Source organism: Labrus mixtus, chromosome 1 (genome assembly GCF_963584025.1).
Source record: "Labrus mixtus chromosome 1, fLabMix1.1, whole genome shotgun sequence".
NCBI classification, from domain to species: Eukaryota; Metazoa; Chordata; class Actinopteri; order Labriformes; family Labridae; genus Labrus; species Labrus mixtus.
The window spans coordinates 2153126-2179448 of NC_083612.1; the positions used below are offsets into that span (position 1 = coordinate 2153126).

Sequence of the window (26323 nt, forward strand, 5' to 3'; positions counted from 1 at the left end):
AAGAGAGAGAGAGAGAGACAGAGACAGAGGAAGAGAGAGAGAGAGAGAGAGAGAGAGGGAGAGAGACAGCGACAGAGGGAGAGAGAGAGAGAGAGAGACAGAGAGAGAGAGAGAGAGACAGAGACAGAGGGAGAGAGAGAGAGGGAGAGAGAGAGAGACAGAGACAGAGGGAGAGAGAGAGAGAGAGACAGAGAGAGAGAGAGAGAGAGAGAGAGAGAGAGAGAGAGAGATGGAGAGACAGAGACAGAGGGAGAGAGAGAGAGAGAGGGAGAGAGAGAGAGAGAGAGGGAGAGAGAGAGAGAGAGAGAGAGAGAACGGGACGTGCAGTCGAGTCCGTGCCCGCACATCAGAGAACATGACAGCTACTTTGTGTCTTATATTGAGTCATGTTATTCAGATACAGACATGAAACTCTGGATTTCTCCTTACTGAAGGCTGTCAGCGTTGTGTACCCGCGTGCTTGTGCTCGTGCATGAAGTGTAGCGTGCTGAAGCACACCTCTCCGCCGAAGTGTGCCAAAGCCAAGGAAGTGTACCGTGCCTGAGAACAGCACGGAGCGGTCACACGGGCCAAACTAACTGGACTTTAGCGTTGAAGCGTGCTAAGGCACGGTACGGATGGCCAGTGTGACCGCGCCCTTAATGTCATTCTCTTCCTATTGGCTGGAGGTGAATTCTCCAGGGAATATCCCGCTGCGTTCTCACATCAGCTCACTCTAGGTGTTTGGGAGGAAAAACTAATCTCCTGAGATTTCTGCAAGTGTGAAAGCACTACTAGCTACCAGCTCTCTTCTCAGCTCTGATTGGATGTAATGAACCTGTGAGCCATGAAGTCACATTCATTTGAGTTAAATAGAGACAGTAACAGTAACAATGGAGACCCCTCTGAATGAGACCATTGTCTGCCTTTTTGGAGGCGAATGTGTTGGCAGGGGGGCGAGGTGGAGACGCAGAGAAGAGAAACATCCGTCAGCCTCACAACATGCAGAAACAGAAACAAACACTATGCGGACAGCAGGTCTAATGAGAACAATTAAAACCACGTTCATGATGTGTCCGGATGAATCCAGACACACAAAGCGTCCGCTTCAAAGCCGCGTCACGAGCGCTAACGGCTAACGTGTCCCAGGCGGCGGTGTGTGTGTGACTGTGCTCTCTGCTGGTTGTAAGTGCTTAACAGAGTGACCTGCTGGGGTATTGACCTGCTAATCATGGAGCTTCAATAGGGAACAGGCAGCATCAAAAGCACAGCTGGAGGCTTTGAACACCCCCCCCCCCCCCCCCCCCTTCCGTTTTAAATATGCATGTGAGTGTGTCGCCCTTTTCCACACATCCTGCAACGCTCAACCCCCTGTTCCCCTAAAGTGAACCCGGGGGCTGGTTCAACTGTCCAAGAACTGGTTTTCTTTTCCACAGGCCTAGGTTTGTTTCTCCTCCTTCGTTTCTGTGAATGCAAAAGGCCTCGCTGTCTCCCTCGTATTCAGTCCTGTTGCACGGAAACATTTATAAAAACTATACGAGAGGCTGCACCTTCAATCTGATGTCCTGTAAAGAGCCGGGTCATAAAACTAAAGGTTGAAGGTTTATGGCGACACTCGCTTGACACTGTGACTCATCCCTGCAGGCTCTGACACATCGAGCAGACGGCAAAGAACTAGTCTGTCTTGGCCAAAAAGTTGCACTTGAACACACCACAAAGACTACAGCCGACGGCCAACCACCACGTACGTTCTGCTCATGTGTGAGAGGAAATAACTCTCCATGCCAGCAGGGGGCGGTAGCTCATTGTTATGATACGAGAAGACCATTTTTACACCGCTGTCGCTCACCACTCGTATTATAGGTCGTCTACTGATGGAGAATAATGTCTGATGAAAAGTAGAAAATGGCGCTGGCGTTGTCAGCTCTTGGTCTTTTAGTGGAAAAAGAAAAGAAGAGGCGGAGGAGACAAATAAGGAGAAACCACACTAATGGGTGAAAGCATGGAGACTACAGAGACATGCTGAAGGAGCTTTACTGAACCTGAGTGAAACCTCCAAACAGCCAATCAGAGAGGTTCCTCTCACCGACCGCCGATTCAACATGTCGAATCAGCTGAAAAAAGGCAGACGGGTAGCGAGAGAGCTGGACAAACCGCAAAAACTAGGGCGACGACCGCTCACCGTGTCAGGGACCAAGGGAAGCTAACTCAACGTCAGCGTCAGATGCTTTTCCTTGGAAGCAGAAAAAATTTAGTTTTTTTTTAGGCCGCTTACCCACAAATGTTCCCATCGGGCAATCTTACAATCCAAGACGTACACTGATTTACACAAGTCTTGTGAACCTCTCCCTGCTCATTTCATTGGAAGGCGCTCCGGTACACATTTGTCCGCTGAACACCAGGAATGTAAATAGCATGTTTACACGCAGAACAACAACATGTCCTCTCTGTCATTAGAGAAGGTGTGTTTTTAAAGAGCTTCAACACGTCTCTCTCTCTAAAGTCACAACATGCAACCTTTCCTACCTCCTCGCTCTAAGTTTCTTTACTCAACACTTCCTCATCTGGAGTTATCACCATGCCAAACGGTATACAGCGAGAACACCGAGGCCTTGAACTTTGGCTCCCTGCTCGTTTCTGATGTAGAAATGTCGACTTCCAAACGGTCTCGTTCAGCCGCTCTGGATCTGCAGAGTCTTCTCACTGTGCATTTTTAGAGCCTATCCTACAGTTAGGAGCAGACCACTTCGAATAGAATAGAATAGATGTTTATTGCCATTTGCACAGGTACAGGACAGTACAGGTACATTGACATTTTTGTGCGTTTCTCCCTGAGTCAGCTTCTACAAAAAAGTTAAAATGATATATAAAATAGAAAAAAAGAGTTAGAAAAGTATAAATAAAAAATAAAAAAAAGTTTTAGTAACAGCTAAGTAAATTAAAATAAACTGTACAGAAGCTATACACTGTATTAAAGATATAATACAAAACAATAACAAAGGGGAACACTGTACAATGAAATGAAAATATAAATATGTTTTCTCTACTTTCTACATCTCTTATTGCACACATATTTTTCACATTATATAATTACACTGTTTTTTGTTTATAAGGTTAATATTGCACACTTGTATTGTACTTAACCCCTGTGAGCTCTGTCTCTGAGAGTGGCTGTTTGAAGTGTCTGAAATCTGAGGTCTAATGAGGCCTGACGACCCCGCCCCGGTCCTCTGAACAGTCAGACTGTGATTCACAGATAAGGTTGTCTGGGTGGTTAATGTGTGAGCTGGACTCGTCTTACTTCCTGTGTGTCTCTCTCACTGGTGTTAGAGCGACCCCACACACACACACACACACACACTCACTCGACCTGATATCACACAGAAACTCCTGAAAATCTCAGGACGTCCCGCTCCCTGAGATCTGCCTGAGTTACTTATTGACATAAGTCCGTCACAGTGTGAAGTACTCCATGTCTGACGGGGGAGGTTAACGAGTCAAGGCATGACGTTACAAAGATTGGAAACAGTCGGGATGGAACTCAAAGATGGGCGGTTCACATTTAAATGGACTTGATGTCCCGGTTTGAATCACCGTTTTTTAGACTGTAAACATCATCTCCTGGTTTCAGAGACCTGATGTTGCCACCTGGAGAACTCAGTATCCGGGCGTCATACATGCTACAGTTTCCTGTTTTGTTCCTGACAGCTGCAGACGACCTTCATAGACGCGGCCTCAGACAAGTACACGAGTCAGCAAAACAAACATGGCGGCGTCAACGAGAGCGTCTTACTTCTGGAGAGACGGAGACACTGAATTCTTTCTCGTAGCTGCAGATGAGGTGGAGATATCTGCATCATGTTTGTCAGATTTCTAAATCACAGCGGTTTGTGTTCATCACAGACGCCTGCACAGATAAGATGCAGCAATCAGAAAGCAGGTTATTTCTCACGTCTACAGGGAGATGAAGAACCAGGTTTCTCTGAGTAAACACCAGATCCTGAAGATGATCAGAACCAGGATCAGACTCAGAACCGGGATACTCAGGTCCATGTAGACTCAGTTGGTATCAGAAGTATTTAAAACGTTTAATAACTGCTGTGTTCTTTGAGATCTTTCTCTCTCCAGCTGATAGCACGAAGGCTTTATTTAAGAGGGGTCGTGATGTCATCGGTTTATCGGGGTCGTTGGGTTCAGAGAGCTGCACTCTAAAGATCTGCCTCGATGACAACCGGGAACACGAGCCACAAAGCAAAGCTTTCAGAGTAGAAGTGCCCCCCCCCCCACCTGAAGTAACACGCTCTGGATGGTGACCCAGAGAACCTCTGCAGGTGGTGGCTACACGCTGCATGACGCTGTGGGGAGATCAGTTATCTGAGACGAGACGAGCAGAACCTCCTTCACCTGAACCCCCTCATCTGGCTCCAAGGGGGGGGGGGGTGTCTCCCTCAGAAACGTCCCAGAACAACAAACTAAGAGGAGACCCTGAATAGAGTCAAAGTACTGCAGTTTGTAAACACAACATTCAATCTGGGCCTCTCCTCCCCCAGAAGCCCCTCCTCCCCCCTAAGCCCCTCCTCCTGCAGGATGTAGTGTGTACGTTTACTGCTTGTAGCTACACTTTGTGTATGAGTTTGTCACCTTCCTGTCCAACAGGAAGTAGACCAACTCCACGTCCACGGGTAAAAGACAACACAAGGTTCACCCTCGTTTTAGAACGAGCTTTATCCACTTGGTGTTTCTCCTCACTCTCATTATATTTTCTCTTCTTTGCTGCTACGTCCACGTCCGTCATATTCACCGCTTTGAATCTCGTCCAATCACTGAATTGTATCCACTCCTAAACTCACCTGCTGCGCTGTCATTGGCTGAGAGGAAACACACCAGCTCCGCCCAGAAACGTCCCGAGTCGACCAGAACAAAGCAGAACAGTAAAATCCAGTGAGAGGACAGAGTCTCTGCAGACACAGTCACCACCACACAGGTATGGAGGCCCAGAAGGGACAATGGAGCAGCTTCACTTTAGGAGAAGTCTGTCTTTTATTTTGAAGGAGAAGTCTGTGTTTTATTTTGAAGGAGAAAGCTAATTCAGATAATTAGAGCGGCACACACACACACACACACACACACACACACACACACACACACACACACACACACACACACACACACACACACACACACACACACACACACACACACACACACACACACACACACACACACACACACACACACACACACACACACACACACACACACACACACACACACACACACACACACACACACACACACACACACACACACACACACACACACACACACAGGAGAGGAGGTGCAGGCAGAGTGGAAACACCTGTGTGGCCGGACGAGTGAAGGAGAGAGAGAAAGTGTGTGTGATGTTTGCTTACGTATAATGGAGCCTGCTGAGGGTTGAGTTTCATGTCCCTGGACTCTGAAAGAGAAGAAAACATTCAAGGTTACACTTTGTTCCATGGGGTCATACGATGTGATGAACGATACCAACGAGATAATGAGTTCAATTGAAATATCAATAATAGGTACAAGAAATATTTACAGGAATAAGAGTCAGATGGAATATATACACACATTTTCAAGATTATTGCACTTTGTTATCATGGACATATTATTCATTATTATTATATTCAGTTTTAATAAATAAATAATGAGTTATGGTGGAGGTAACAGTTTTTCAGTTATTTTTATTTATTATTATTATTTATTTTATTTATTATTTTCAGGCTGAAATAGTCCAGGGTCAGACGGAGTGTTGGGCATTATTATTTCAAAAAGAAAGGACGATATTGACCGTCGTTTTAGTTACTTCTGCCTTTCGCTAACACGGACTCAAACTGTGGGGCACGCCCCCTAGAGGTGGACGGAGTCATAACAAGGCTGCACAAAAACAAATCACACACGTCTGCATCCAGCAAAGCACGACCCAAAACTGAGACAGGACTGTCGGGTGAATTCTGAATCTACAACTTCATTTAAAAGCTCGATGAGTACGTCATGAAAGAGTCTGGAGGAAGTGGTGTGGGGCGGATATAAAAGTCCACACACCAGAAGCTGCTCCAATTAACATTTAATAAGAACGATCATCACATGGAACCATTCAGGCCCTCGCCAGACGCTTTCCCTGCCTTTGGATATGTTTGTTTGTCCAGCATCCAGTATTCAACTTTTGTTTGTGCGTGCTGTTTGATATTTTAATAACCGGTCAGACAAAGAAGCACAGTAATAAGTGGACGGTCTTAAAGGCGTAAAACCGGCGTTGAACAACTGTAATGAATCTGACCATTACAGTCTGACCTCCAGCTCTCACTGAAGAATACACATCCCATGTTGGCCGCGTCTCTCCCGACATTTCTTCACAGTCGTTTTTTTCCTCTCTGCACAAAGCATTAAAATCACAGATTGACCCTCCGGATCCATCGTTTACACGAGGTCATGTGAGGTGGTGCGTTTCTCCGCCGGGCACGATGACCCTGCAGTCTGTGATGAGTCATTATTGTCATTTCTCGTAGTGTGAGCATGAATGAGAATCCCAGCAGATCATCTTCTGTAGAATCTCATCATGCTCACACTGCGAGATATCACAATGATTTCCTGCAGTCTGAGCTGCTTTAAAGGCATCATATGTGTTTCCCTGCAGCCAATTTATTTTTATTGTTTTGTTTTGTTTTAATTAATGCTTTGTGAAAGAGGGGCATATATTATAAGATTAGTCTTCATTTAAAATTTGAGATTTTATGTTTGTTTGTTTTTCTTAACTTTATTGTTTGAATGAAATAAAATTTACAAAAAAAAAATATATATATACATGTATAAATTAAATAAAAATAAATGAAAATAAAAATAAAATAAATAAAATTAAATAAAAAATAAAATTAAATAAAATTAAAAATTAAAATATTTTGTCTGGTATTTTATTTTGTATTTATTTGTAATTTGGAATCAAGCCGAGTCATTTCTGTGTTGCTTTTAATTAAGCATCATTTTGTTTTATGTTTAAAACACTACATGCTGCACCAACTATCACAAGTTGTTCTGAAGAGGGAACAAACTGGAACCTTGCCCCTCTGTCAAATTCAATCAGAGAAAACTAGAAATATTCATCTGTTGCTTTTTCTCCTGTTGAACTGAAACCGTACAGAACCGTGACCCAATAAACCGAGGTACAAACTGAGCCGTTACACCCCCTGGTACTCTGTGTTCTGATGGGATGTTATCATGAGAAGAAGACAACAGAGTTTTTGTTTGGTTCTTGTTTTTGCATAAATCTTTCAGTCAGCTGTCGCAGCATCAGAACATCGTTGTTGACAAGGTGATAGTTAAGCTTGACCCTGGCCGTCGTCCCAACACTCAGCGGGAGGTTAATAGTGCATGAGTGGAGAACAGACACACACTGAATCACATGCAGGACCACACACACACACACACACACACACACACACACACACACACACACACACCCACACTCATCATCCCAGCACGGCTGCCAAGTCTCCATCTGAGCGTGTTTATTCAAAGACAGAAACAGCCTTGAAGAACTGTTTCACCTGTTAGTGTTTCAGCGAGATAAAACTGAAACAAGCAGTAAAAAAAACATTTGCCTCCTCCATGTTGCTCTATGACGGGAAGATCAGCTAACAGGATTTAGCGACTCATGCTCACGTCTGAATCCCTACTCCTTGTCTGGGACGCAGAAGTCAAAGCCGGTTTCTGGGCACGGGGTCAGAAGCAGTGGGTGTGTAATTACATCCAAACAAACGTACTAAAGCTAAAGACGGGGGAGGACAAATGGATTGGGAAACCTTTCTGTTGAACTTTCTTGAAGACATATTGGTCCGCCCTGCATTCATCAGCGAGTCAGGGGGACCGGGCGGCTTTGAGAGCTTGCATTCTCTCCACTTATTCGCAGAGACAATTTTCTTTTGTTTGCTGTTCCCTGGCAGTAGAGCAAGTCCTCGCTGCTGGCCTCAGTGGTCAGCAGTGCATTAATCACATGAGGGAGGGGGGGGGGGGCAGCGACAAAAAGGCCAGGAACCTAATGAGTTCAGCCGGTAAAAAAAAAAAAACTGCAAAGGAGTCAATGTTGGACTCGACGGAGCGCTGAAGCGATTCACTTTCTGCGGGCCGATCCAAAACCTTTTTTTTCTCTTTTCTGCTAAATAAATCGGCTGCAGGGAGAATTAGGCGGATCAGGTAAGGGGATAATCAGGAGCGCTAATAATACTCTGGAGGCTAATCCTCTTGCCTTAAGTGCACTGGGCCAGAGACCAGCTTCTTTTCACCACATGCATGACTTTGAGTGAGAAGCTGTCACATCAAGTCCCCGACATGCTGCTTCTTCTGCTTTGGGATATTTCTGTTATTCTCTCTGTATTAAAAACCTCTCTGTACATGCAGCAGGGTCAAGCGTGCTTCCACCGCCCCACATCCCACATGGTTGTTGAGTTTTTGCAGCAGGTGTTCAGCCTCAGACATTTCACATCACGTCACATCTTTATGACCAGCGAGTGACCTTCACCTGTTGCATCATGAGGAAGGTGTGAGGAGGTGATAACATTTATTCACAGAGACGGTTTGTGTGCTCCCTCTCTCTGCTTTACATCTTCCGCACATTCACAGCCGGCAGCTCGACAGCTCAGTCTGCAGCTGGACTCATCCGGGGGGCGGGGGGGCCAGTCGATGTAATTGTTGCACAGTCTGCATGCAGAATGATATCATAATATCATAACACGATATCCCGGCGTTATGGACCTTGGTTAATGGGTCAGGTTACAGTGTACATGTCAGGTTTTATCAGAAACACTTGTAAAAGTGATGTAATAAACACCTACATGTACATGTTGTTCTCGTGTTAATGGATGAAAGTAAGCAGACGACCTGACTGCACAGAGGACTGAGCCCGGTATCCTCAGACAATAAGAGAGCCAATCAAAAACATGCATTTCTTTTAAATAAGACGGGTTAAGACGATCTGTGCATCATCTTTGTGTTTCAGAGATTCAAAACAAACTCAGTTTCCCTTCAGCGGTAACAAAAGAACCTTGAAGAATCACATCCCTTAAGATCACCCCTCGGCCACCCGACACCTGCTTACAGAGATTACACAATCCATTAACTCCACCTAAAACACCGAGCCTTCAGCTGAGCTCCTTAAAGCGTCTCCATTATGGCAGAAAATGTTTTTCACCCGCTGCTCAAAAACGAAATGTTCTCCTCCAAGTGGAAGCATCACAGCCCCCGTTAAGTGTACAGAACGGACCAATAAATCAGGAGACAAAAAGCCCCTCATTGCTGGGATAGGGCGCGGGGGATTTTCAGAGCCCCGGCTGTGAATGGACGTGTTATGGCGTCCGCAGGTCCCCCAGGCTATCACAATAAGCCATAATAGCCATGTGACTGCAGCGTGAATGGAAGGATGAACAGGATTAGCTTCAGCAGTCATTAATCAGGCCGTCTCCTACACCCTCTGATGATCAGCTCAGGATTCCCACACACTCACACTGAACACTTTACTAACAGGTTGTGTTTGAGGAGAGAGAGAGCCTCGTTATTGGACGGACATAACCCGCCCTGTCATCGCACATGATTCAATAATCCTCTCTGGACAGAGAGAGGTAAATGTCACAGTCGAGTAAACAGCAGAATGAGTCCAGTAAAGCAACAGGAGCAGCTTTATTTGCTCTTTTTTATCACCATGAGGTGACATTTTCTTACACGGCTGAAGGTTCTTTGTGCAGAGGAAATAAACACAACAGATTATAATATCTGTTACATTTCCCCCCACAGTGGAAATCAAACAAGTTCCTTTGTGGGAAAATGGGAAAAAAAAATTGTTTCTTCAACATTAATTACCCTGCACAGCTTCCTGTGTAGGAGGAAGTGCTTTATTAGTCATATTCAGACCGCCGTTTCAACCCGTTTCTTTACGTTGTGTGTGTGACGTGTGACGTTTGTAACAGAGGCGTTACAGAGGAGAGACAGGATCAGCTGAGTCAGCGGGGGAGCACAGCGCTGTGTGTGTGTGCATCTCTGACTGTGTGTGTGTGTGTGGAGCTCCCGCTGCATAGAGAACAAACCATGTGACGTATTTTTGTAGGCCAACCCTGAAGTAGCATCACCATGTGGTCTAACCAGAATCCTCCTCTGGGATGTTTTCATTGGATTTTGGATCATTGCAGAAAATAATCTCTGTGTTAAACACACATTTCTGATTTAATGTCCCCGACGACCGCTGTAGTCACATTTAGCCACTTGTTAGCAACCGTCTTTTTAAAGACGAGTAAAAACTTCAAACTTCACAAGTGGAGGTATTACCTAACGTAGTTTATGTGGTCTAACAAAACACCAACATCTCTTCAGGTTAACCACAGACCTTATTTCAGGAGTCTAACCACAAACACATTCAAAATCCCCGTTGACTTTTAGACGTTAGACCCCATGGCGCTCAAATGCTAACTTACTTCCTGGTTTTAGGACTCATTCCTGCTGCGCTGTATAGTGCTTCCTCAACGCCTAAATGCAATGTGACCTCACAGACTGGGACGCCAATATTACAGTTGCAGAATCGATATGAATGCACAAAGACGTGATGACAGCCGAGCTTAGTTACAACACTTTTGCACAAAGCAGACTGAAAAGGGCGATAGATTTGCACACGCACTAAACTGTCAGAATTTTCTCCACGTCTTCAATGCAAGTCGTGCCTCCTGAGATCCCCCCCACCCACCCATCACTGCTCCTAACTGACAGGTATAGCCTCCGCTGTGAGGTGCAGTAGGAGGAGGAGGATTTCAGGGGCAATCCACCTGAAGTTTTCAGGAGTGCATGTATGAAAGCAGCCATGATGAGACACAGCATGTTTTTCAACACCTGCAGAGAATGTGCCAATCTAAGTGACCAAAGGCAGCTCTCGTCCCGAGTCTGATTCTGACGCACACATGGCCAACGACTCTGACAATATCAGATTATTCAGACAATATCAGAACAAAATCCTGCACAGTTTTCACTTTCTGCTGAAATATCTCCTCAGGTGGGACAGACAGAAACATGCACACCTCGTGAACCGACCTACAATCTATTAAATGACAAAAAGATCATTTCGAGTGAAGCAAAAACATCCAGCTGATATAAAGAATATCTTGACCTTGTGGCCTGCGTAACAAAGTAAAATGTTTCAGCCCAGTGAACAGTGAGTAGATCAGAGGTGACTGGAGGCTCCTGATGGCATCAACATAATCATCTCTGTCAGCAGCACTCCCTCACAGACTTCCTGCAGGACCATCAGAGTCCTCCCGTGCAAAGACCACATCTCCTTAAACTCCTAAAACAAACACACGTGTAAGTAAGGGGACGGCCCGGGTACTTCAGTTGCCGTTGGAAACCAGTGAATACCTGACTGAGTGTTGAAAAGCTAAAACGTCAGCGTGGTCTCATGCACGAGTGTCCGCCCTACAACCATAATCTACGTGCTCCTTCGCTGCATGGCATCGCTCTTTAATTAATTTACAGGGTCATTATCACACCTTGGTGAGGAGGAGGCTGTTAACTTATCTTATCACTTGAGGAATAAAAGTATTTACCAACCTGTGAGACTGAGCCTCTCTCTCTGTCTCTCCCCCCCTCTCTCTCTCTCTCTCTCTCTCTCTCTCCCTCTCTCTCTCTCTCTCTCTCTCTCTCTCTCTCTCTCTCTCTCTCTCTCTCTCTCTCTCTCTCTCTCTCTCTCTCTCTCTCTCTCTCTCTCTCTCTCTCTCTCTCTCTCTCTCTCTCTCTCTCTCTCTCTCTCTCTCTCTCCCCCTCTCTCTCTCTCTCTCTCTCCCCCTCTCTCTCTCTCTCTCTCTCTCTCTCTCTGTCTCTCTCTCTCTCTCTCTCTCTCTCTGCAGCTTTTCAAGTCACTGAGTGTCCTTCAAACCTGCTCTACTTCTGTACTTCTGTGATTACAAACATGTCTTTCCTCTCTCTCACATAAAGAAGGGTTTCATCCATCTGAACAACTTTAAACTGTCTGATTGGACAAAGCCAGTTAGTTTTTACTGTTTTTAAAAAAAGGTTTGGTTCTAAAAATGGAAAACGTCTGACTCAAGAGCAGAAACTCTCCGGGGCCTTATCGGTCACATTCATGAAGAACTCCAGCGGCCATGTTTCCCCAAATCAATATGTAACTTTAAATGTGTCTGAATGAGGTTCAGCAGGGTGTTTTACTCAGATGTTTGTTTAACCTCTGCTGCCCCCCCCCCCCCTTCTTAACCACCCACTTACAGGCCTTCCACTCCAACAGGCTCATATCCCCGATGGTCCAAATCACAGAGGTAAAAAAAAAAAAAGGTCCTTGCCCAGTGGTTTGTAAGGTTCACTATCAGCTCTGCTCTCCTGAAGAAACAGAGAAATGACTCACGACGACGTCACCTCCTCAACAAGACTCGGACGCTGCATGTTGACTTCTATTTAGATAGTCACGGCTGGTTGATTTAATCAAACCCTTCTTTTGTCCCTCGGGACAGATATGAGGCCGTGGTGGTGATGTGACCTCACCCGGCTGCCACACAAAAGCCGCCTCTGTGCACAGGCCGCTCACAATCGCTGGCCGAGAGCGCAGAGCGCCGGGGATGAAAGGTCTCCTCAGTGTTTGGTGACAGTTATTACCCCCCGCCCCCCCCTCCACTGAAACCAAATACCTGTGGGCCCAGATAGCATTATCTTATTGTGAGGCACACAGGGGGGGCTGGCCTGTAATCAGGGCCTGGGCCTTGATCAGCGCCCCCTCCCCCTCGATTTCCACACCATGAGGTGCTCCCTCTGTGGACGTTCTTAAAGGAACAGTTCAACTTTTAGGGACAAAGGTCGATACTTCTGTCCCGTCTGTATGTTCAACTAACAGAAACTCAAGGAGGTCACTCGTCCCTGATTCTGATTCCTCACCTGTTTAAACAGTTTTTATAGACTTTGACTTTTGTGCAAATAAAATAAACGAGTTCTATTCTAAGCTGCCTGGTGGTATTTATGACTCAAAGACACGGGAGCTGTAGGACTGTGTGTTCTACTGATCGTCACAGGTTCATGTTTTCTATTTATTTATCTACATCTGTATCTTTCAGTCCATCAGAAAGTGGACGGGGCTTCAAAGTTTGTTGACACTTTGAGTACATCCGATTATAATAGCATGGCAAAAGGCAAAAAAGCGGTAAAGAAAAGGCAAAAAAAAAGGAAAAAAAACGGTAAAAAAGGCACAAAAAAAAGGTAAAAGGCAAAAACGGTAAAAAAAGGCAAAAAAAAAGCAAAAAAACGGTAAAAGAGGCAAAAAACTGTAATAAAAAATAAATAAAAAACTAAGAGGGCGCCATCTTTATCAAAAAGGGGAAAGCTGACGGCGAACGGTCACACAGCTCAGAGAACAGACGAGGTTGTCAGAGTTGTACTCATCTCCTTCTTCCTCTGAGGTGAAGACAAACGTGTTTCTCTATAATGTCAAACTTTTTCTTATGCAAATAACACGGCTGTTATGTTGTCGGCATGGCAACCCCATCAGAGAGATTCAGGTGAAATGTGCTTTAAAAAATTATATTTGGCCCCCGAAACCTCAGCGGGATAAACACAGGAGTGAACCTTTGCCCGTCAGTAAATGTTCAACATATTCCAAAATAAACAGGGCGATTTAAACGACACTTGAATTCAGCTGTACTCGGCAATCCAATTTCTCACCGCAGCGTGATGGGGCGCGAGCAAGGTGAGAAATGTGATTTCAACTTATTTAGAGAAAGCCGACGCAGGTATGAAATGATCGATGTGAGCCTGCTGCGCTTACTCATTCGGCCCCCCGGGGTGTAAAATAAGAAACAAGCTGAAACAGAGAGACGAGATAAAGGGCAGAGCAGCAGAGAGATGAGGATGAGGAGCAGAGATACGAGATGAAGGGCAGAGCAGCAGAGAGACGAGATAAAGGGAAGAGCAGCAGAGAGACGAGGCAGAGGGAAGAGCAGCAGAGAGATGAGGCAGAGGGTAGAGCAGCAGAGAGACGAGGCAGAGGAGCGGAGAGACGAGATAAAGGGAAGAGCAGCAGAGAGATGAGGCAGAGGAGCGGAGAGACGAGGCAGAGGGGCAGAGCAGCAGAGAGACGAGGCAGAGGAGCGGAGAGACGAGATAAAGGGAAGAGCAGCAGAGAGACGAGGCAGAGGGAAGAGCAGCAGAGAGATGAGGCAGAGGGTAGAGCAGCAGAGAGACGAGGCAGAGGAGCGGAGAGACGAGGCAGAGGGGCAGAGCAGCAGAGAGATGAGGCAGAGGGTAGAGCAGCAGAGAGACGAGGCAGAGGAGCGGAGAGACGAGGCAGAGGGGCAGAGCAGCAGAGAGACGAGGCAGAGGAGCGGAGAGACGAGGCAGAGGGGCAGAGCAGCAGAGAGACGAGGCAGAGGAGCGGAGAGACGAGGCAGAGGGTAGAGCAGCAGAGAGACGAGGCAGAGGAGCGGAGAGACGAGGCAGAGGGGCAGAGCAGCAGAGAGACGAGGAGGAGGGACAGAGAGACGAGATAAAGGGGCAGAGGGGCAGAGAGACGAGGCAGAGGAGCGGAGAGACGAGGCAGAGGAGCGGAGAGACGAGGCAGAGGGGCAGAGCAGCAGAGAGACGAGGAGGAGGGACAGAGAGACGAGATAAAGGGGCAGAGGGGCAGAGAGACGAGGCAGAGGGGCAGAGAGACGAGGAAGAGGGGCAGAGAGACGAGGAAGAGGGGCAGAGAGACAAGATAAAGGGCAGAGCAGCAGAGAGACAAGGCAGAGGGGCAGAGAGACGAGATAAAGGGCAGAGCAGCAGAGAGACGAGGAAGAGGAGCAGAGAGATGAGGTAGAGGGGCAGAGAGATGAGATAAAGGGCAGAGCAGTAGAGAGACGAGGTAGAGGGGCATGGAGACATCAGAGTTTGAGAAAAGGAAAGTGTCTGTTAGTCTCGTTCAGGAGGTAAGTGGTTCAGCCTGAAGAATCCCCGACCGAGGAAAACTCACAGCAGGTCTGATCAGATTCCCTTTACCCTCCTACTCCCACAGTAATGATGTCTATTGTCTGGTTACGTCACATCAGTTTACAAATCAACTTTAATTCAGACACATCACTGGGACAAAAGTGCACACTCCACTTCCTGTAGTATCAAACGGGTATTGATATTGTTGGATTTTTACTCAAATCATATCCTTTTTTAAGTTCTGGTATCATGACAGCCCTTTAAGTACCATCACCAAACATCCAGACCCCTCCTCCCCATCCCCGGGTTTAGACTTCAGGTTTGAGGCGTGTATGTTCTGTCAATCAGAAACTCTTAAATTACCCAGAAGTATGCGCCTGATTGTGTGTGTGTTTACCCTGTGACACACTGCTGACCTCTCCAGGGTCTTTCCAATGTTGTTACACTTCAAACCGGATGACTCGAGTCGACCCGTGCTCTACTTCTTTAGAAATCATTCAACAATTAAGAACGCAGTTTTTTGCAGAAGTGTGAAACTTCAAACCTTTAACCCCCAGCAGGGAATTTAGGGGAAGTGTCATGTTTGTGATATTTCAGGAGATTGTCACTTCCATCAATACCAGTTTAGTTACCATGGCAACAGAAATACAAAGTCTCAGGGTGTGTTCACACCAGGGAAAGTCCTTTAGATTTGCTTTCTTTTTCTGGACCAAATAAAGTGTTTTTGGTTTGGTGTGGTTCGTTTTCACATTGCACTTTTCGCAAGAGGACCAGAATTTGTAAACAAAACCTGTATGTGTGCAAAGGTCATTCAATCATTGGACAAAAAGGTCTGGGGGCGGGGTGAAGCGGTAATCACATTGTGAAAGTAAACAATCAAGGAGATGTTTGCGTGCTGCACTCGTTGTCCTGGTATTGATTTGGTTCATACAGTTTCCAAACGTTTGCAGAACATTTTGAGGAGCAAGAGCGTTTGATACAGCGTCCGTTTTATGACGCGATTCTTAGAATTTTGCAGCGACGAAGACGTGCCGCAAGAAGGAGAGCTCTAATGCTCAAACAACAACACTGTGCTGCTAACAAAATAATTATTTCCCATAATGCATGTGGCAACGGGATCCTGTTACGTCCAAAAGGTGTATGATCTCCCGCTTTGAGGTGCATGTGTGAACAACCAGATCTGGAGGATTTCAGGGGCAGTCCTCCTGACCTTCTGAAGTCAAGCGGCCAGCGTTCTCCTGACTTCTCAGAGATGAAGACGAGATCTTTAGATCAGAATACTGATGTAACTACGACGTGTTTAAGAACATTACCGTACTGTAAGTATGAGATTAAACCGCAGATATACCGAATGGAAGATCCGGTCTTATCACTTAAGCACTTCTGACACGTGCGTTACATTATTTAAAGAGACAGTGCACCTTAATCACACATCCAGATCAGCAGATCACACTTCAAATGGTTCACCTTCTCTATGAACGTTTGTTTAAAACCTGAACAAAGCAAACATCATCCAAGGAAACATCCAAGGTGCTTCTATGAAAGTATTTTTTCTGCACATGGGGGAGGTTTTGATCCATAAGTTTCACAAACAACATCCATGAAACCTGTAGTGTCTCATAAACTGGAGCCCATAAAGAACCTCCTCTGCACACATGTTGTTATTAAAAACCATGAAGCGTTATCAGCCAGGTGTTGCTAAGCACAGGAGCTGCCTCACAGTCATACTTTACCTCCTTTGGGAATATTATCAAAGCAAAGAAGAAAAGCTTAAAAATCAAACCATTACTTCACACATTAAACCCTCACATCATCACAAACCTTTAAACACCTGACTTTAATGTTTCTCTTCAACTACAGAGGAACTTTTAAAGCCTCTGTTTAAGCCAACAAAGCAGCCAATAAATGCATCGACGGGATCCTTACCCCACAGTTTAGTCCGAGGCAACAGAAACGTGCGGACTCCTTCAGGTGCACGTTCGATTCATGGTTAAGTCCTTCAGAGAGAGCAGGTGTGTTTATACTAAGCAGGTATCCACAGCAGGGCATGCGAGCGCTCACCACACTGATTACACCGAGCTAAATTTGGCTTTGTGCTAACACAGACAGTAGGCAGATCAAAGCCCTGATGTCACAGGGGAGGGGCGGAGCCTGCAGGGCCGCAGGTCAGGTGTCTGCTGTTACCTTCCTGCCTCTGCATTCAAAACACACCCTTTACTCACGGGGTCTTAAGTTTGAAAGCACGGGCAAATAGACACGACTCCACTCTGTGTATCAGTGAAGGTGATCAAATAATCAGCCTGTCATGTGTTCTGCCGAGATAATACACAGAGCGGGCGTCAAGGCTGAGAACAGCGTTTCTGTGTTGATGTGAAAAATTCATGAGACAGCATGGTCAACAGCTGCTCAACCTCCAGCGTTTTCATTCCAGGGGAACATCTGGTGAACATTACAGAGACGACTGGTAATTATTTTCATATATTCATGTCTCTGTGCCTGCAGAACATATCGACTGTAACAGGCCTGATGTGCAGAGAAATAAAATAAAAAAACATTCACTTCATTTACTTTAGAAAAGATCATCACAGATTCTAATCAAATCTGCAACAAGAACATGACAAGCGTGCAAAAAATGATTCTGATTAAAGAATTCAATTTATCTGCTGCATTTCTTTATCGTACAATTCAGCTCTTCAGTTTTTAAAGGTGACATATCCTCCTCCTCTTCTTCAATTTAAGTAAGTGTCAGAGCTCCTCAAAACATGTGTGTGAAGTTTTTTGTTCTGAATCCACTCTGATCCTGTATTTGATCATGTCTATAAACCCCTCTATTTCAGCCCTGCTCAGAACAGGCTGTACCTGTGTGTCTGTACCTTTAAATATGTAAATGAGCTGTGTCTGACCACGCCCCCTCTCTGGAAGGGCTTGGGTGTCTCGGTGCTTTCTCGCTCCATCTCCTATTGTTTACGGTGAGAAGGCAGACTCAGAGGGCAGAACAAACACCTAGCTGTGGGAGTGTCACCCACCTGGGGGAGGGGCTACTGCCCTTTGTGATGTCATGAAGGGAAAATCTCCAAATGGCCTGTTTGAGCACACATTTTCTAAAAAGTGGAGCAGGACAGTGTTTGAAATGTGAGTCAGGGATCTTAAAGAGCATCACAGTGGCATAGCATTCCCTGTCTCGTACATAAACATTTACTTTAGTTTCATTCAGCTTTTATTTTAATCAACGTCTTGACACAGATAATGAACATGAAGAGATTTAATATCTCTCAAACTTAAAAAAAAAGTGATGACTTGTATTTTGGAACCTGAGGGGGTCTAGATTCTAACTCTGAACCACAACATCCCTGTTTCAAATGAGGTGGGACACATTTGTGGAAATCTCTGGACTGGAGAAGATTTGTCAGCAGACCTGCTGGAGTTTGTATTTTCTTATTTTCAAGTTATTTCAGTGACTCAAATGTCCTCCATGTGAGAGGTTTAAAACCTGCACAAATCCTCTTCTAGTGGCAGCAGGTGGATGGATCTGCACTGAACCTAAATAACACGTGTTGTATGGACACAGACACAGAATGAGCAGAGCATGGAGTGTGCAGATCACTACTCAGCAGAATGCTCGATGTTATTACTCCCAAAACGGCGAGTGGCTGGATTACACTCACAGGTGGGAAACTTCTCCTGGAGACAAACTTACATCTGAATTGAGCTCAGACACACGAGGAGAATTTCCTCAGACACCTTTGAACCCAACAGTAAATATCCCATCCGTCCTGACGATCCAGTTTTTGCAGGTTTCTATTTGCACGCTTGTATTTGAGCCGTCTGCTGTTTGTTTTGGGATTGCTTCGTGGTGGGTCTGCACACAAAGGTTAAGGTCTGTCCATATGGAGAACTGTTACAATCACTCACAGTGATGATGTCTGAATGAAATGTGAATCTGAGCACTGCTGCAGGACATTTGGTTATTATCACACTTGATGCATTATTACAAGATCCGGTCTGATTATCTAGAGAGCGGAGGTCGACTTGGCAGCCAGAGGGGGCGTCATGAGGACGAGGCCAAAAGTCATGTTTTCAAGGATTTTGGAATTAGAGATGCACCATTCCACCTTTTTTCAGTTCTGATCCGATTGCGATACATATAACCAATACTGTTTCGATATTTTTAATATCATAACTAATAATAATGTTATTGTTGTTGTTGGTATTCTGTGTGAGGAAACACAAAGCTGTAGTAAACCCGGCGTTGCATTGTTCTGGCTTCTCATACAAACAGGAAGCAGCAACAGCCGTCATGTTTTCCAAATTAAAACTTTTACACCGCAGTGTAAGAGTTTAACTTTTGATCATATAGGAGCTGCTCGATCTCGTCAGAGCGTCGTCATGGAGACGATTTGTAAACACTTCTTACAGTTCAGTCTGAACGTCTTCAGAGTGAGACTGTACAAACTGAGAATGTTTAAAGTGCCCGACCGTCTTTTCTTGACCTGTGATGTTGATCGACACCGTCAGTCCGATATTAGATCGGATGGGTTCAAACTCTATTTGGAATCCAAGTTCAACAACTACGTCTGGATACATGTTGTATAGTTTCTAAGAACTATGAGAAGATTGTTTTGGGGCGCCGGTTAGCGCCCCATGTACAGAGGCTGAAGTCCTCGTTGAAGTGTCCGCGGGTCTCGATCCGACCTTTGGCCCTGTGCTGCACGTCTTCTCCGCTTTCTCCTCCCAGCATTTCCTGTCTCTTTCTTCAGCTGTTATATCCAATAAAAGTACAAATGACCCAACAATGTAACTTCAAGTCGACCTATTTCAGACATTCCTAAATTTACAACCTGCCCCGTCCTTATAGGTGAAGTCCGATGGTCTTTGAAAGCCCCCTCCTGTCTACCTGCTGCAGACTGTAGAGTGTTAAGATCATTAACTTTACATTAAGACAACACAGACGCTGGCAAAGCTGCAACCTTTTGTACAAAAATCTGTTCCAGCAGCACAGACACAGACACGATTAACCACAAAGTCTGAAGCCCTGATAATCCCCCGGAGAAAAGGGGAGTCGACTCCGAGGGACACCAAGCTGCAGAAATGTCCACTGTTTTGGAACAATGAGTGCGGCTGCTGTTCGGCGTGCTGAGAGGATTCCAGTCTTAACAGAAACTAAGTCAAGGCTTTATTGTGAGTCTCAGCAGGGGAACTCAGCGGTCGGCCTCCCAGACAAACAAAAAGCCGTCCCTGAGAGAGCGCTGCATGGAGACGCTGTACCTGGAAGACTTCCTCTAATGCCTCCACGCTGTGCCTATCCTCCTCCATCACTCGATCACCGGCTCGGTGAAGATGAGAAATTGTCGAGTTTTCCGCTTGGAGCCAGCAGAATGCTCGTGGTGATTTACAGAACTCTGGACACGACCCGACGACGTGGCCTTAACACTGACGGAAAACATGCAAAGAAAACAGCCTGTGGTTTGTTCCAGGATGGTCGATTTGCCGGGTGAATAAAAACGAAATAAAGATGAGAACATTTGACTGAGGGTCGTTAGTACCTGCTAATATCCACCATGTTGGCATGTTGCTCCTATGACTTTGAGGGTTGTTTGAATTATTAAACGTATAGCATGCATTTTCTTTTTAGCTCGTGTGTTAATGCAAAATGTAAAGTAAAGATAATCTGCATCGACAAAGTGTCCGACCCGTCAATGGCAACGCAAAGTTGGCAAATAGTCGAGGCCAACGAGTGTCCAGCGTTCAACATTCAAGTTTTAGATTACTCTAAATACACTACAGGTGTTTTCAGACCAAACAGTTCTGGAGACTTTTTTTCTTCCAATTTTGATTGACTGTTATTTACTGTTTACAGCAGGATTTATTTTATTTAAAATGGCGGTTGGTGGTAGAGGATTGGCTCTTGTGTTCGACCAATCAGCGTACAGTATACACTGACGTATGGACCAATCACAGTGAACTAACGTTACTCAATGTCCGCCTTGTGCTGGGAGAGTACCTACTCTGAAGCAGGAGCTGAAAAGGTTTTCTCTAAACTGGGATGTAGGAGCTTAAAGAGTTCAAAGTTCCTGCGGTGCAGGATTAATAAAAAGAGGAACTATGACAAAAGTTCCTGTAGTCCGAAAAAGCCGTATCAACGAACTCAATAGTGAACTGTACTTTGCAATAATTCTCAGCACGTTCTGGAGACACATTTCATTTTTTGATTCAAAACACTTAAAACTTGAAATATGTTGTTTGAGTACTAAAACGGCTCAGAACTGAGAAACTCAAACACTGTTCATTTGACACATAAAGTTAAAGATTAGCGATCTGAGATGATACTGTAAACCAGCCACACCTTTCAGAAGTGTTCCAGGAAGGACAGAGGTATTTCCTCCCTTCACACGGTCACCTCACCGCCTGCACAGTTCTAACACGACGACGGTGAATACTTGGCCTCCGCTCAGAAGCACAGCGGAGTCCACAGGGAGGCACGGAGAGGAAGGATGACTAAGCTGCCCCGAGTCAGATACGCTGAGTCAGCACTGACTGCAAGACGTCTCAATGACAGAAAGAGAAACGGATCCTTATTTTAAAAAGAGAAGAAGAAGAGGGCGAGGAGTCAAGACTGGTTTTCTGGAGGGTCGTGGACAAAGTACACACCTTGATGACTTGAGTCAGAGTTTGGATCCTCCTGGTCAAAGATGACTCCGATACAAGGGAAAGTCAGATTATGACTTCAGTTACTTCATGATGCATGAGTGCAGTCAGGAACTCGAGGGTGTACAGTCTGCTTTGTTCATTTAGAAAACATTATTGACATGTTTTAAACTCTCATGTTACAGATTTACAGATCCAGAATAAACAGAACAATAACAGGAAGAACCAAAAATTTCCTGATGAGAAAATGTCAGCCAGCCTTCACGTTTTATTAAACAGACATTTCAGTCGTTGTGAGGCCTCTCTGTGAGTGTGCAGCTTCTTCTTCCTCCTGCAGCGCTGTTAGCACCGACATCTCTCATGGCGTTAGCTCTGCGTTGTCATAAGTCCCCAAATAATACTCAACTTAAAGGAGGAGTATGTAACTCTGACCCCTAGTGTTTAAAACGGGTACTGCAGTCCAGATTCTAAACATCATAGAGAGCTGTCTCCCCCCCCCCCCCCCCCCCTCCTCTCTAGAGTCCATGCTCACTCAGGTCACCATGTGGTGGACTCTGAAGCTTCAGTGTTTATCCAGCTCTGCATGGGTCTGTAAACCTTTCTGTGTTCTAACCTCTCTCCATTTTTCAAAAGCATCTCCAATATTGATCCTAGTTTGAGCACGTTTCTGCTCGTGGAGCTTATTAGAAACATGCAGAGGCTTTTTAGGTCGGGTACAATCACTTCTATCTGAACCAGTTCTCTTGACCGCTTCCATCGCTGCAACACCTGTTGACCTGATAACTGCTCTCATATCTGGCAAACCGAGGGGCGTCCAAAACGGCCGTGTGGGGGGGGGGGTGTCTTAAAAGCGCCTACCTTCTCTGGTCCAAACAAATCCAGATCATTCAGGAGCAGAATCTAAAGTTAGAAGGAGGACATACTGGCTGCTGCATTGTTGTCAGAGAAGCCAGCACTTCAACATGTTTCCTTAATGATCAGATAGTAAGATACCTTTATCACCTCACTCTCTACACATCTCACTGACTGGACCTTTAAATACAATAATCAGGTAAATGTACTTCCTAACAGTCTACCTCGTTTCAATAAGTCAGTCTCTCTGACAGAAAATAAGAAAACATTTCCTCGTCATAAAACAGGTTCTGCATCCTCAAATCATATTTGTTGCACCTTCCCTTTTTTCTTGTGAGTTTATGATCCATCCAGTGATTCAATATCATCATCATGGGTGTTGTTCTGTTGGTTTTGTGGGAACATAAAGCTCACAATCACTTTGTCAGATTAGTGTCGACTCTGAGGCAGAAGATAGTTTTACTGAATTATTGGATTATTATAGACAGAGTTCCCGTTTCTCTTTAAACTGAGCAGCAGCAGCCTGCACACACACTCGCACACTGAATCAGGGAAACAGTCCAATACGATCGTGGAAGTGAAGAAGAGGATGTGCTCCCTGATGCAACTTCTGAGCAAACCCACGGGGTGTGTTCCAACACTAAAGAGGGCGTCCATGTTTACAGGCCTTGCCCTTTGAACGTGTTGGAGTGGGTGAGGTCATGCGAGTGTAAATGAATTAGTAGGCTACTGTTTCCCTCACATGTGTGCACATCCCGCCCACTTTCCTGAGAAGAAGAAGAAGAAGAAGAAAAACCAGCCTGCGCAATTGAACCTCCTTGATGAAAGAAACACAGAGACACTGATCTCTCCGTGTTGTCAAACATTGACTTTGTCATTATCTTCATCTTGACATGTTATCATGTTTATCATACAGGGAGCTTTACAATCTCTTATTGAGCATGTTGGGAAACACATTTCTGTAACTTTACGAGCTTCAAAGTGACTCAAAAAATCACACAAATAATAATTCTAAACATGTGATAGGCCTCTGAATGATCCTCCCTTTAACACCTAGACAGACACGTTTAAGCTTTTAAATCCCCTAAATACGACCCGCAGAGTTTGTGTTGTTCTGCTCTCTTTTATCCTCTCCAGTTTGAATATATTGGGTGTGTTATTCTGTGAAAACCTTTTGTGTGGTATCACTTTACATCTCTTCAGGAGGATTTTTTTCCTCGGCGTGTCTCTGCGCTCACAGAAACGTGAGAAGTTTCCCTCATCGGCCCTGCAGGCTGTGAGTGAGGATGTCATGGCTACCAAGCAACAAGTTAACACGCAGCGTCCCGCAGCAGCCATTTACCAACTCAGAGACAACGCAAAACACGCACACGGAGTGGGATAAACCCGCGTGGAGACAGGGTGTTCATTCCAGTCTATATTGACTTTACGCGGCTCCTCTTACCTTACGCAGAGGAAGAAGAAGAAGAAGAAGAAGGTCGGTGTGGAGGAGAAGCAGCTTTAGGACGCATAATAATAATCCTCTAATGGACGTGAAGAGTTTGAAGCGTGGGCTCAAACCTCCTGATAATAAAACACTGTGTACCGTGGACAGAAACACGCCGCCGTGGGTCTCACAGACACCAGAGTCCCCGGTCCGAAACTCCACAACCAGCAGGATCTGTCTGTCTGCACTTTCTTACAGTTGTTAGTGTTTCCCTGGACAACTCGGTGGGAGGAGTCTGCCGGGACTCTGAAGTGAACTGAACGCCTGGTGGGGATTCTTCATGTTCACACTAACAGGAAGTGAGAAACTTTTTAAAGCGTGACGTCAGAAAAAAAGAGATCAAAGTGACATATTTTGGTTACATTATTAAATGTGTTAACTTTTTGTTACCGATGAAAGGAGAAAGTGTCGCTCTCTGAAGTCAGAAAATGAAGCTGGCGAAAATGTAGCAACTTCCGTTTTGGGATTTTCACATTAAAAGGCCGCAACCTCACTTTACACAAGCTACTAACTTTATCTGCAGGAACCCCCTCTGATACACAATTACACCCCCTCTGTACAAATGTACACATAAACATACATCGATATTCACTCATGGTGCCTTCAAGTGCTGCTCGGAAATATCGTGTTTACCATATTAAAAAGTTATGATCTCATGAGCGGCTCTTCAAAGTCAGAATTACGAGTGGGAAATTGGGAAATTTCGGTGAGCAGCGAAAATGGGAGGAAGCTTAGAAAGAGTGTCAACAATAGACAGTAAAAAAAATTATATATTTTGTTAACAGTAGCTGTTTATTTTTAGTAGTTGCACATTTTAGTATCTGTATCTATTAGCTGCAGGAAGCAGGCAAACTTTAACTCTAAATCACAGCAGAAAAGTGCTCTCGGGAGCGCGTGCATGAAGCGTGCAAATATCAATATTGGCTTGTTGTGGTAGTTTACGGTAAGGCATAGCTTCACGGTCCATAGAGGAACAACATTTCATTTCACTGAGTACTTGTAATTGTCAAAAAAAAAAAACTGACTAGCAGAAGACGGCTACATTTTCTTGCTCTAGGCGACTTTATTGTCTTAGCTTGTGTTGTTAGGTATACCGTAAAACTTCAAATACAGACCCAGAAGGGCGGCAGTAGCTCAGTCTGTAGGGACTTGGGTTAGGAACCGGAGGGTCGCCGGCTCAAGTCCCAGTGCGGACCAAATATGGAAGTTGGCCTGGCAGCTGGAGAGGTGCCAGATCACCTCCTGAGCACTGCCAAGGTGCCCTTGAGCAAGGTACCAAACCCCCTCCCCACCATCAGCTCAGGAGCGCCCGCTGTGGGCAGCTCCGTCACTCTGACATCTCTCCATTAGTGCATGTCCACAGGATCCTGTTTGTGTGCGTGTGTGTTGCATGACCAGAGTGTAAAAACTGAAATTTCCCCTTGCAGGGATCAATAAAGGTTAATCTTCTTAATCGTCAATTCAAAGCCCCGTCCCTGTTACTGTCCTGACGTTGCTGATTTGTAATTTAGCTTGTTTAATTCATATCCTTAGTTTGAATGTGTGCTCAGTGAAATATTCTTTCTAGTTTGCATTTACAGTTTGAAAGTCTTTCTCGTCTTTGCTGAGTTTAGTTTGGAAGTAACTAATGAAAAGTCTTGTGTTGACGCCTGTCACAATAAAGGCAAGTACATGCCCGGTGCTATTTTAAAGTTTAGGTAGTCTTTGTTTGTGTGTGAAAACCGTCAGAGCCCTTTTACTACACCAGCAGGCTCACAGCGGCCTGATGAGGACACTTTAGACGTCCCACATGTTGAAGCCAAATGTCGTTGGGAAATACTTATTGTGCTTTTATTTTGAAGGCAAAACTCAAAGCATGAAAGTCGTAGCTGCTATTCGTTGGATACACTGACAGACTTGAGTGATTGTACTGTAGGCTACGTTTTCTGTAGTTGACGTGTTGCTGAACATTAAACAGTGAGAGATGATCTTCACTCACTCTCAAACAAATGTTTTATAGTTTTAGATTTTACATCAGTTTTTATTTTCGTTTTTTATTTTTGTTTTTAACTTCAGTTGAGAGTTAATTAATTCTTACTGCTGGTTTGTTAGTTAAGTTTTTTGTGTGATAATGTTTATTTTAAGTTAGGTTTTTATGTTTTTAGTTTTTGTTCTTATTATCATGAATATTTCAGATAAAGTTCTCAACAACTTCTTTAAACACACCCTATAAAATATTCTGTAAGTAAGGGTGCACTCACACTAGGCAATCTGTCCTTCATTAACGAGAGATACCAGAGTGTTTGTCTGTAGCTGACAAACAACTTTTATGAGGGTGCAGAATACCCAAAAGCCCTTTTCCCAATTTCTGTCCGAGCGTTTGGGACAGAGAGCATGAAGAGG

The 26323-nt window shown here is 45.0% G+C and overlaps 2 protein-coding genes across 2 annotated transcripts in view; one reads left to right on the top strand and one right to left on the bottom strand.

The window, feature by feature from the left end:
• Window positions 1-16902, bottom strand: part of LOC132978986 (A-kinase anchor protein 13-like) — a 124805-nt gene extending 107903 nt beyond the window's left edge. Inside the window, exons 1-2 of the mRNA XM_061044408.1 lie at window positions 16885-16902; window positions 5394-5437 (exon numbers count right to left, since the gene is read on the bottom strand). Coding sequence (XP_060900391.1) covers window positions 5394-5426 — 33 coding nt within the window. The 5' untranslated portion in view covers window positions 5427-5437; window positions 16885-16902. The remainder of the gene's footprint in view (window positions 1-5393; window positions 5438-16884) is intronic.
• LOC132978726 (octapeptide-repeat protein T2-like) lies at window positions 13920-14537 on the top strand. The gene has a single exon (XM_061044012.1). It carries the CDS (start codon window positions 13920-13922, stop codon window positions 14535-14537), a length of 618 nt encoding a protein of 205 aa, XP_060899995.1.
• Window positions 16903-26323: the final 9421 nt, after the last annotated feature.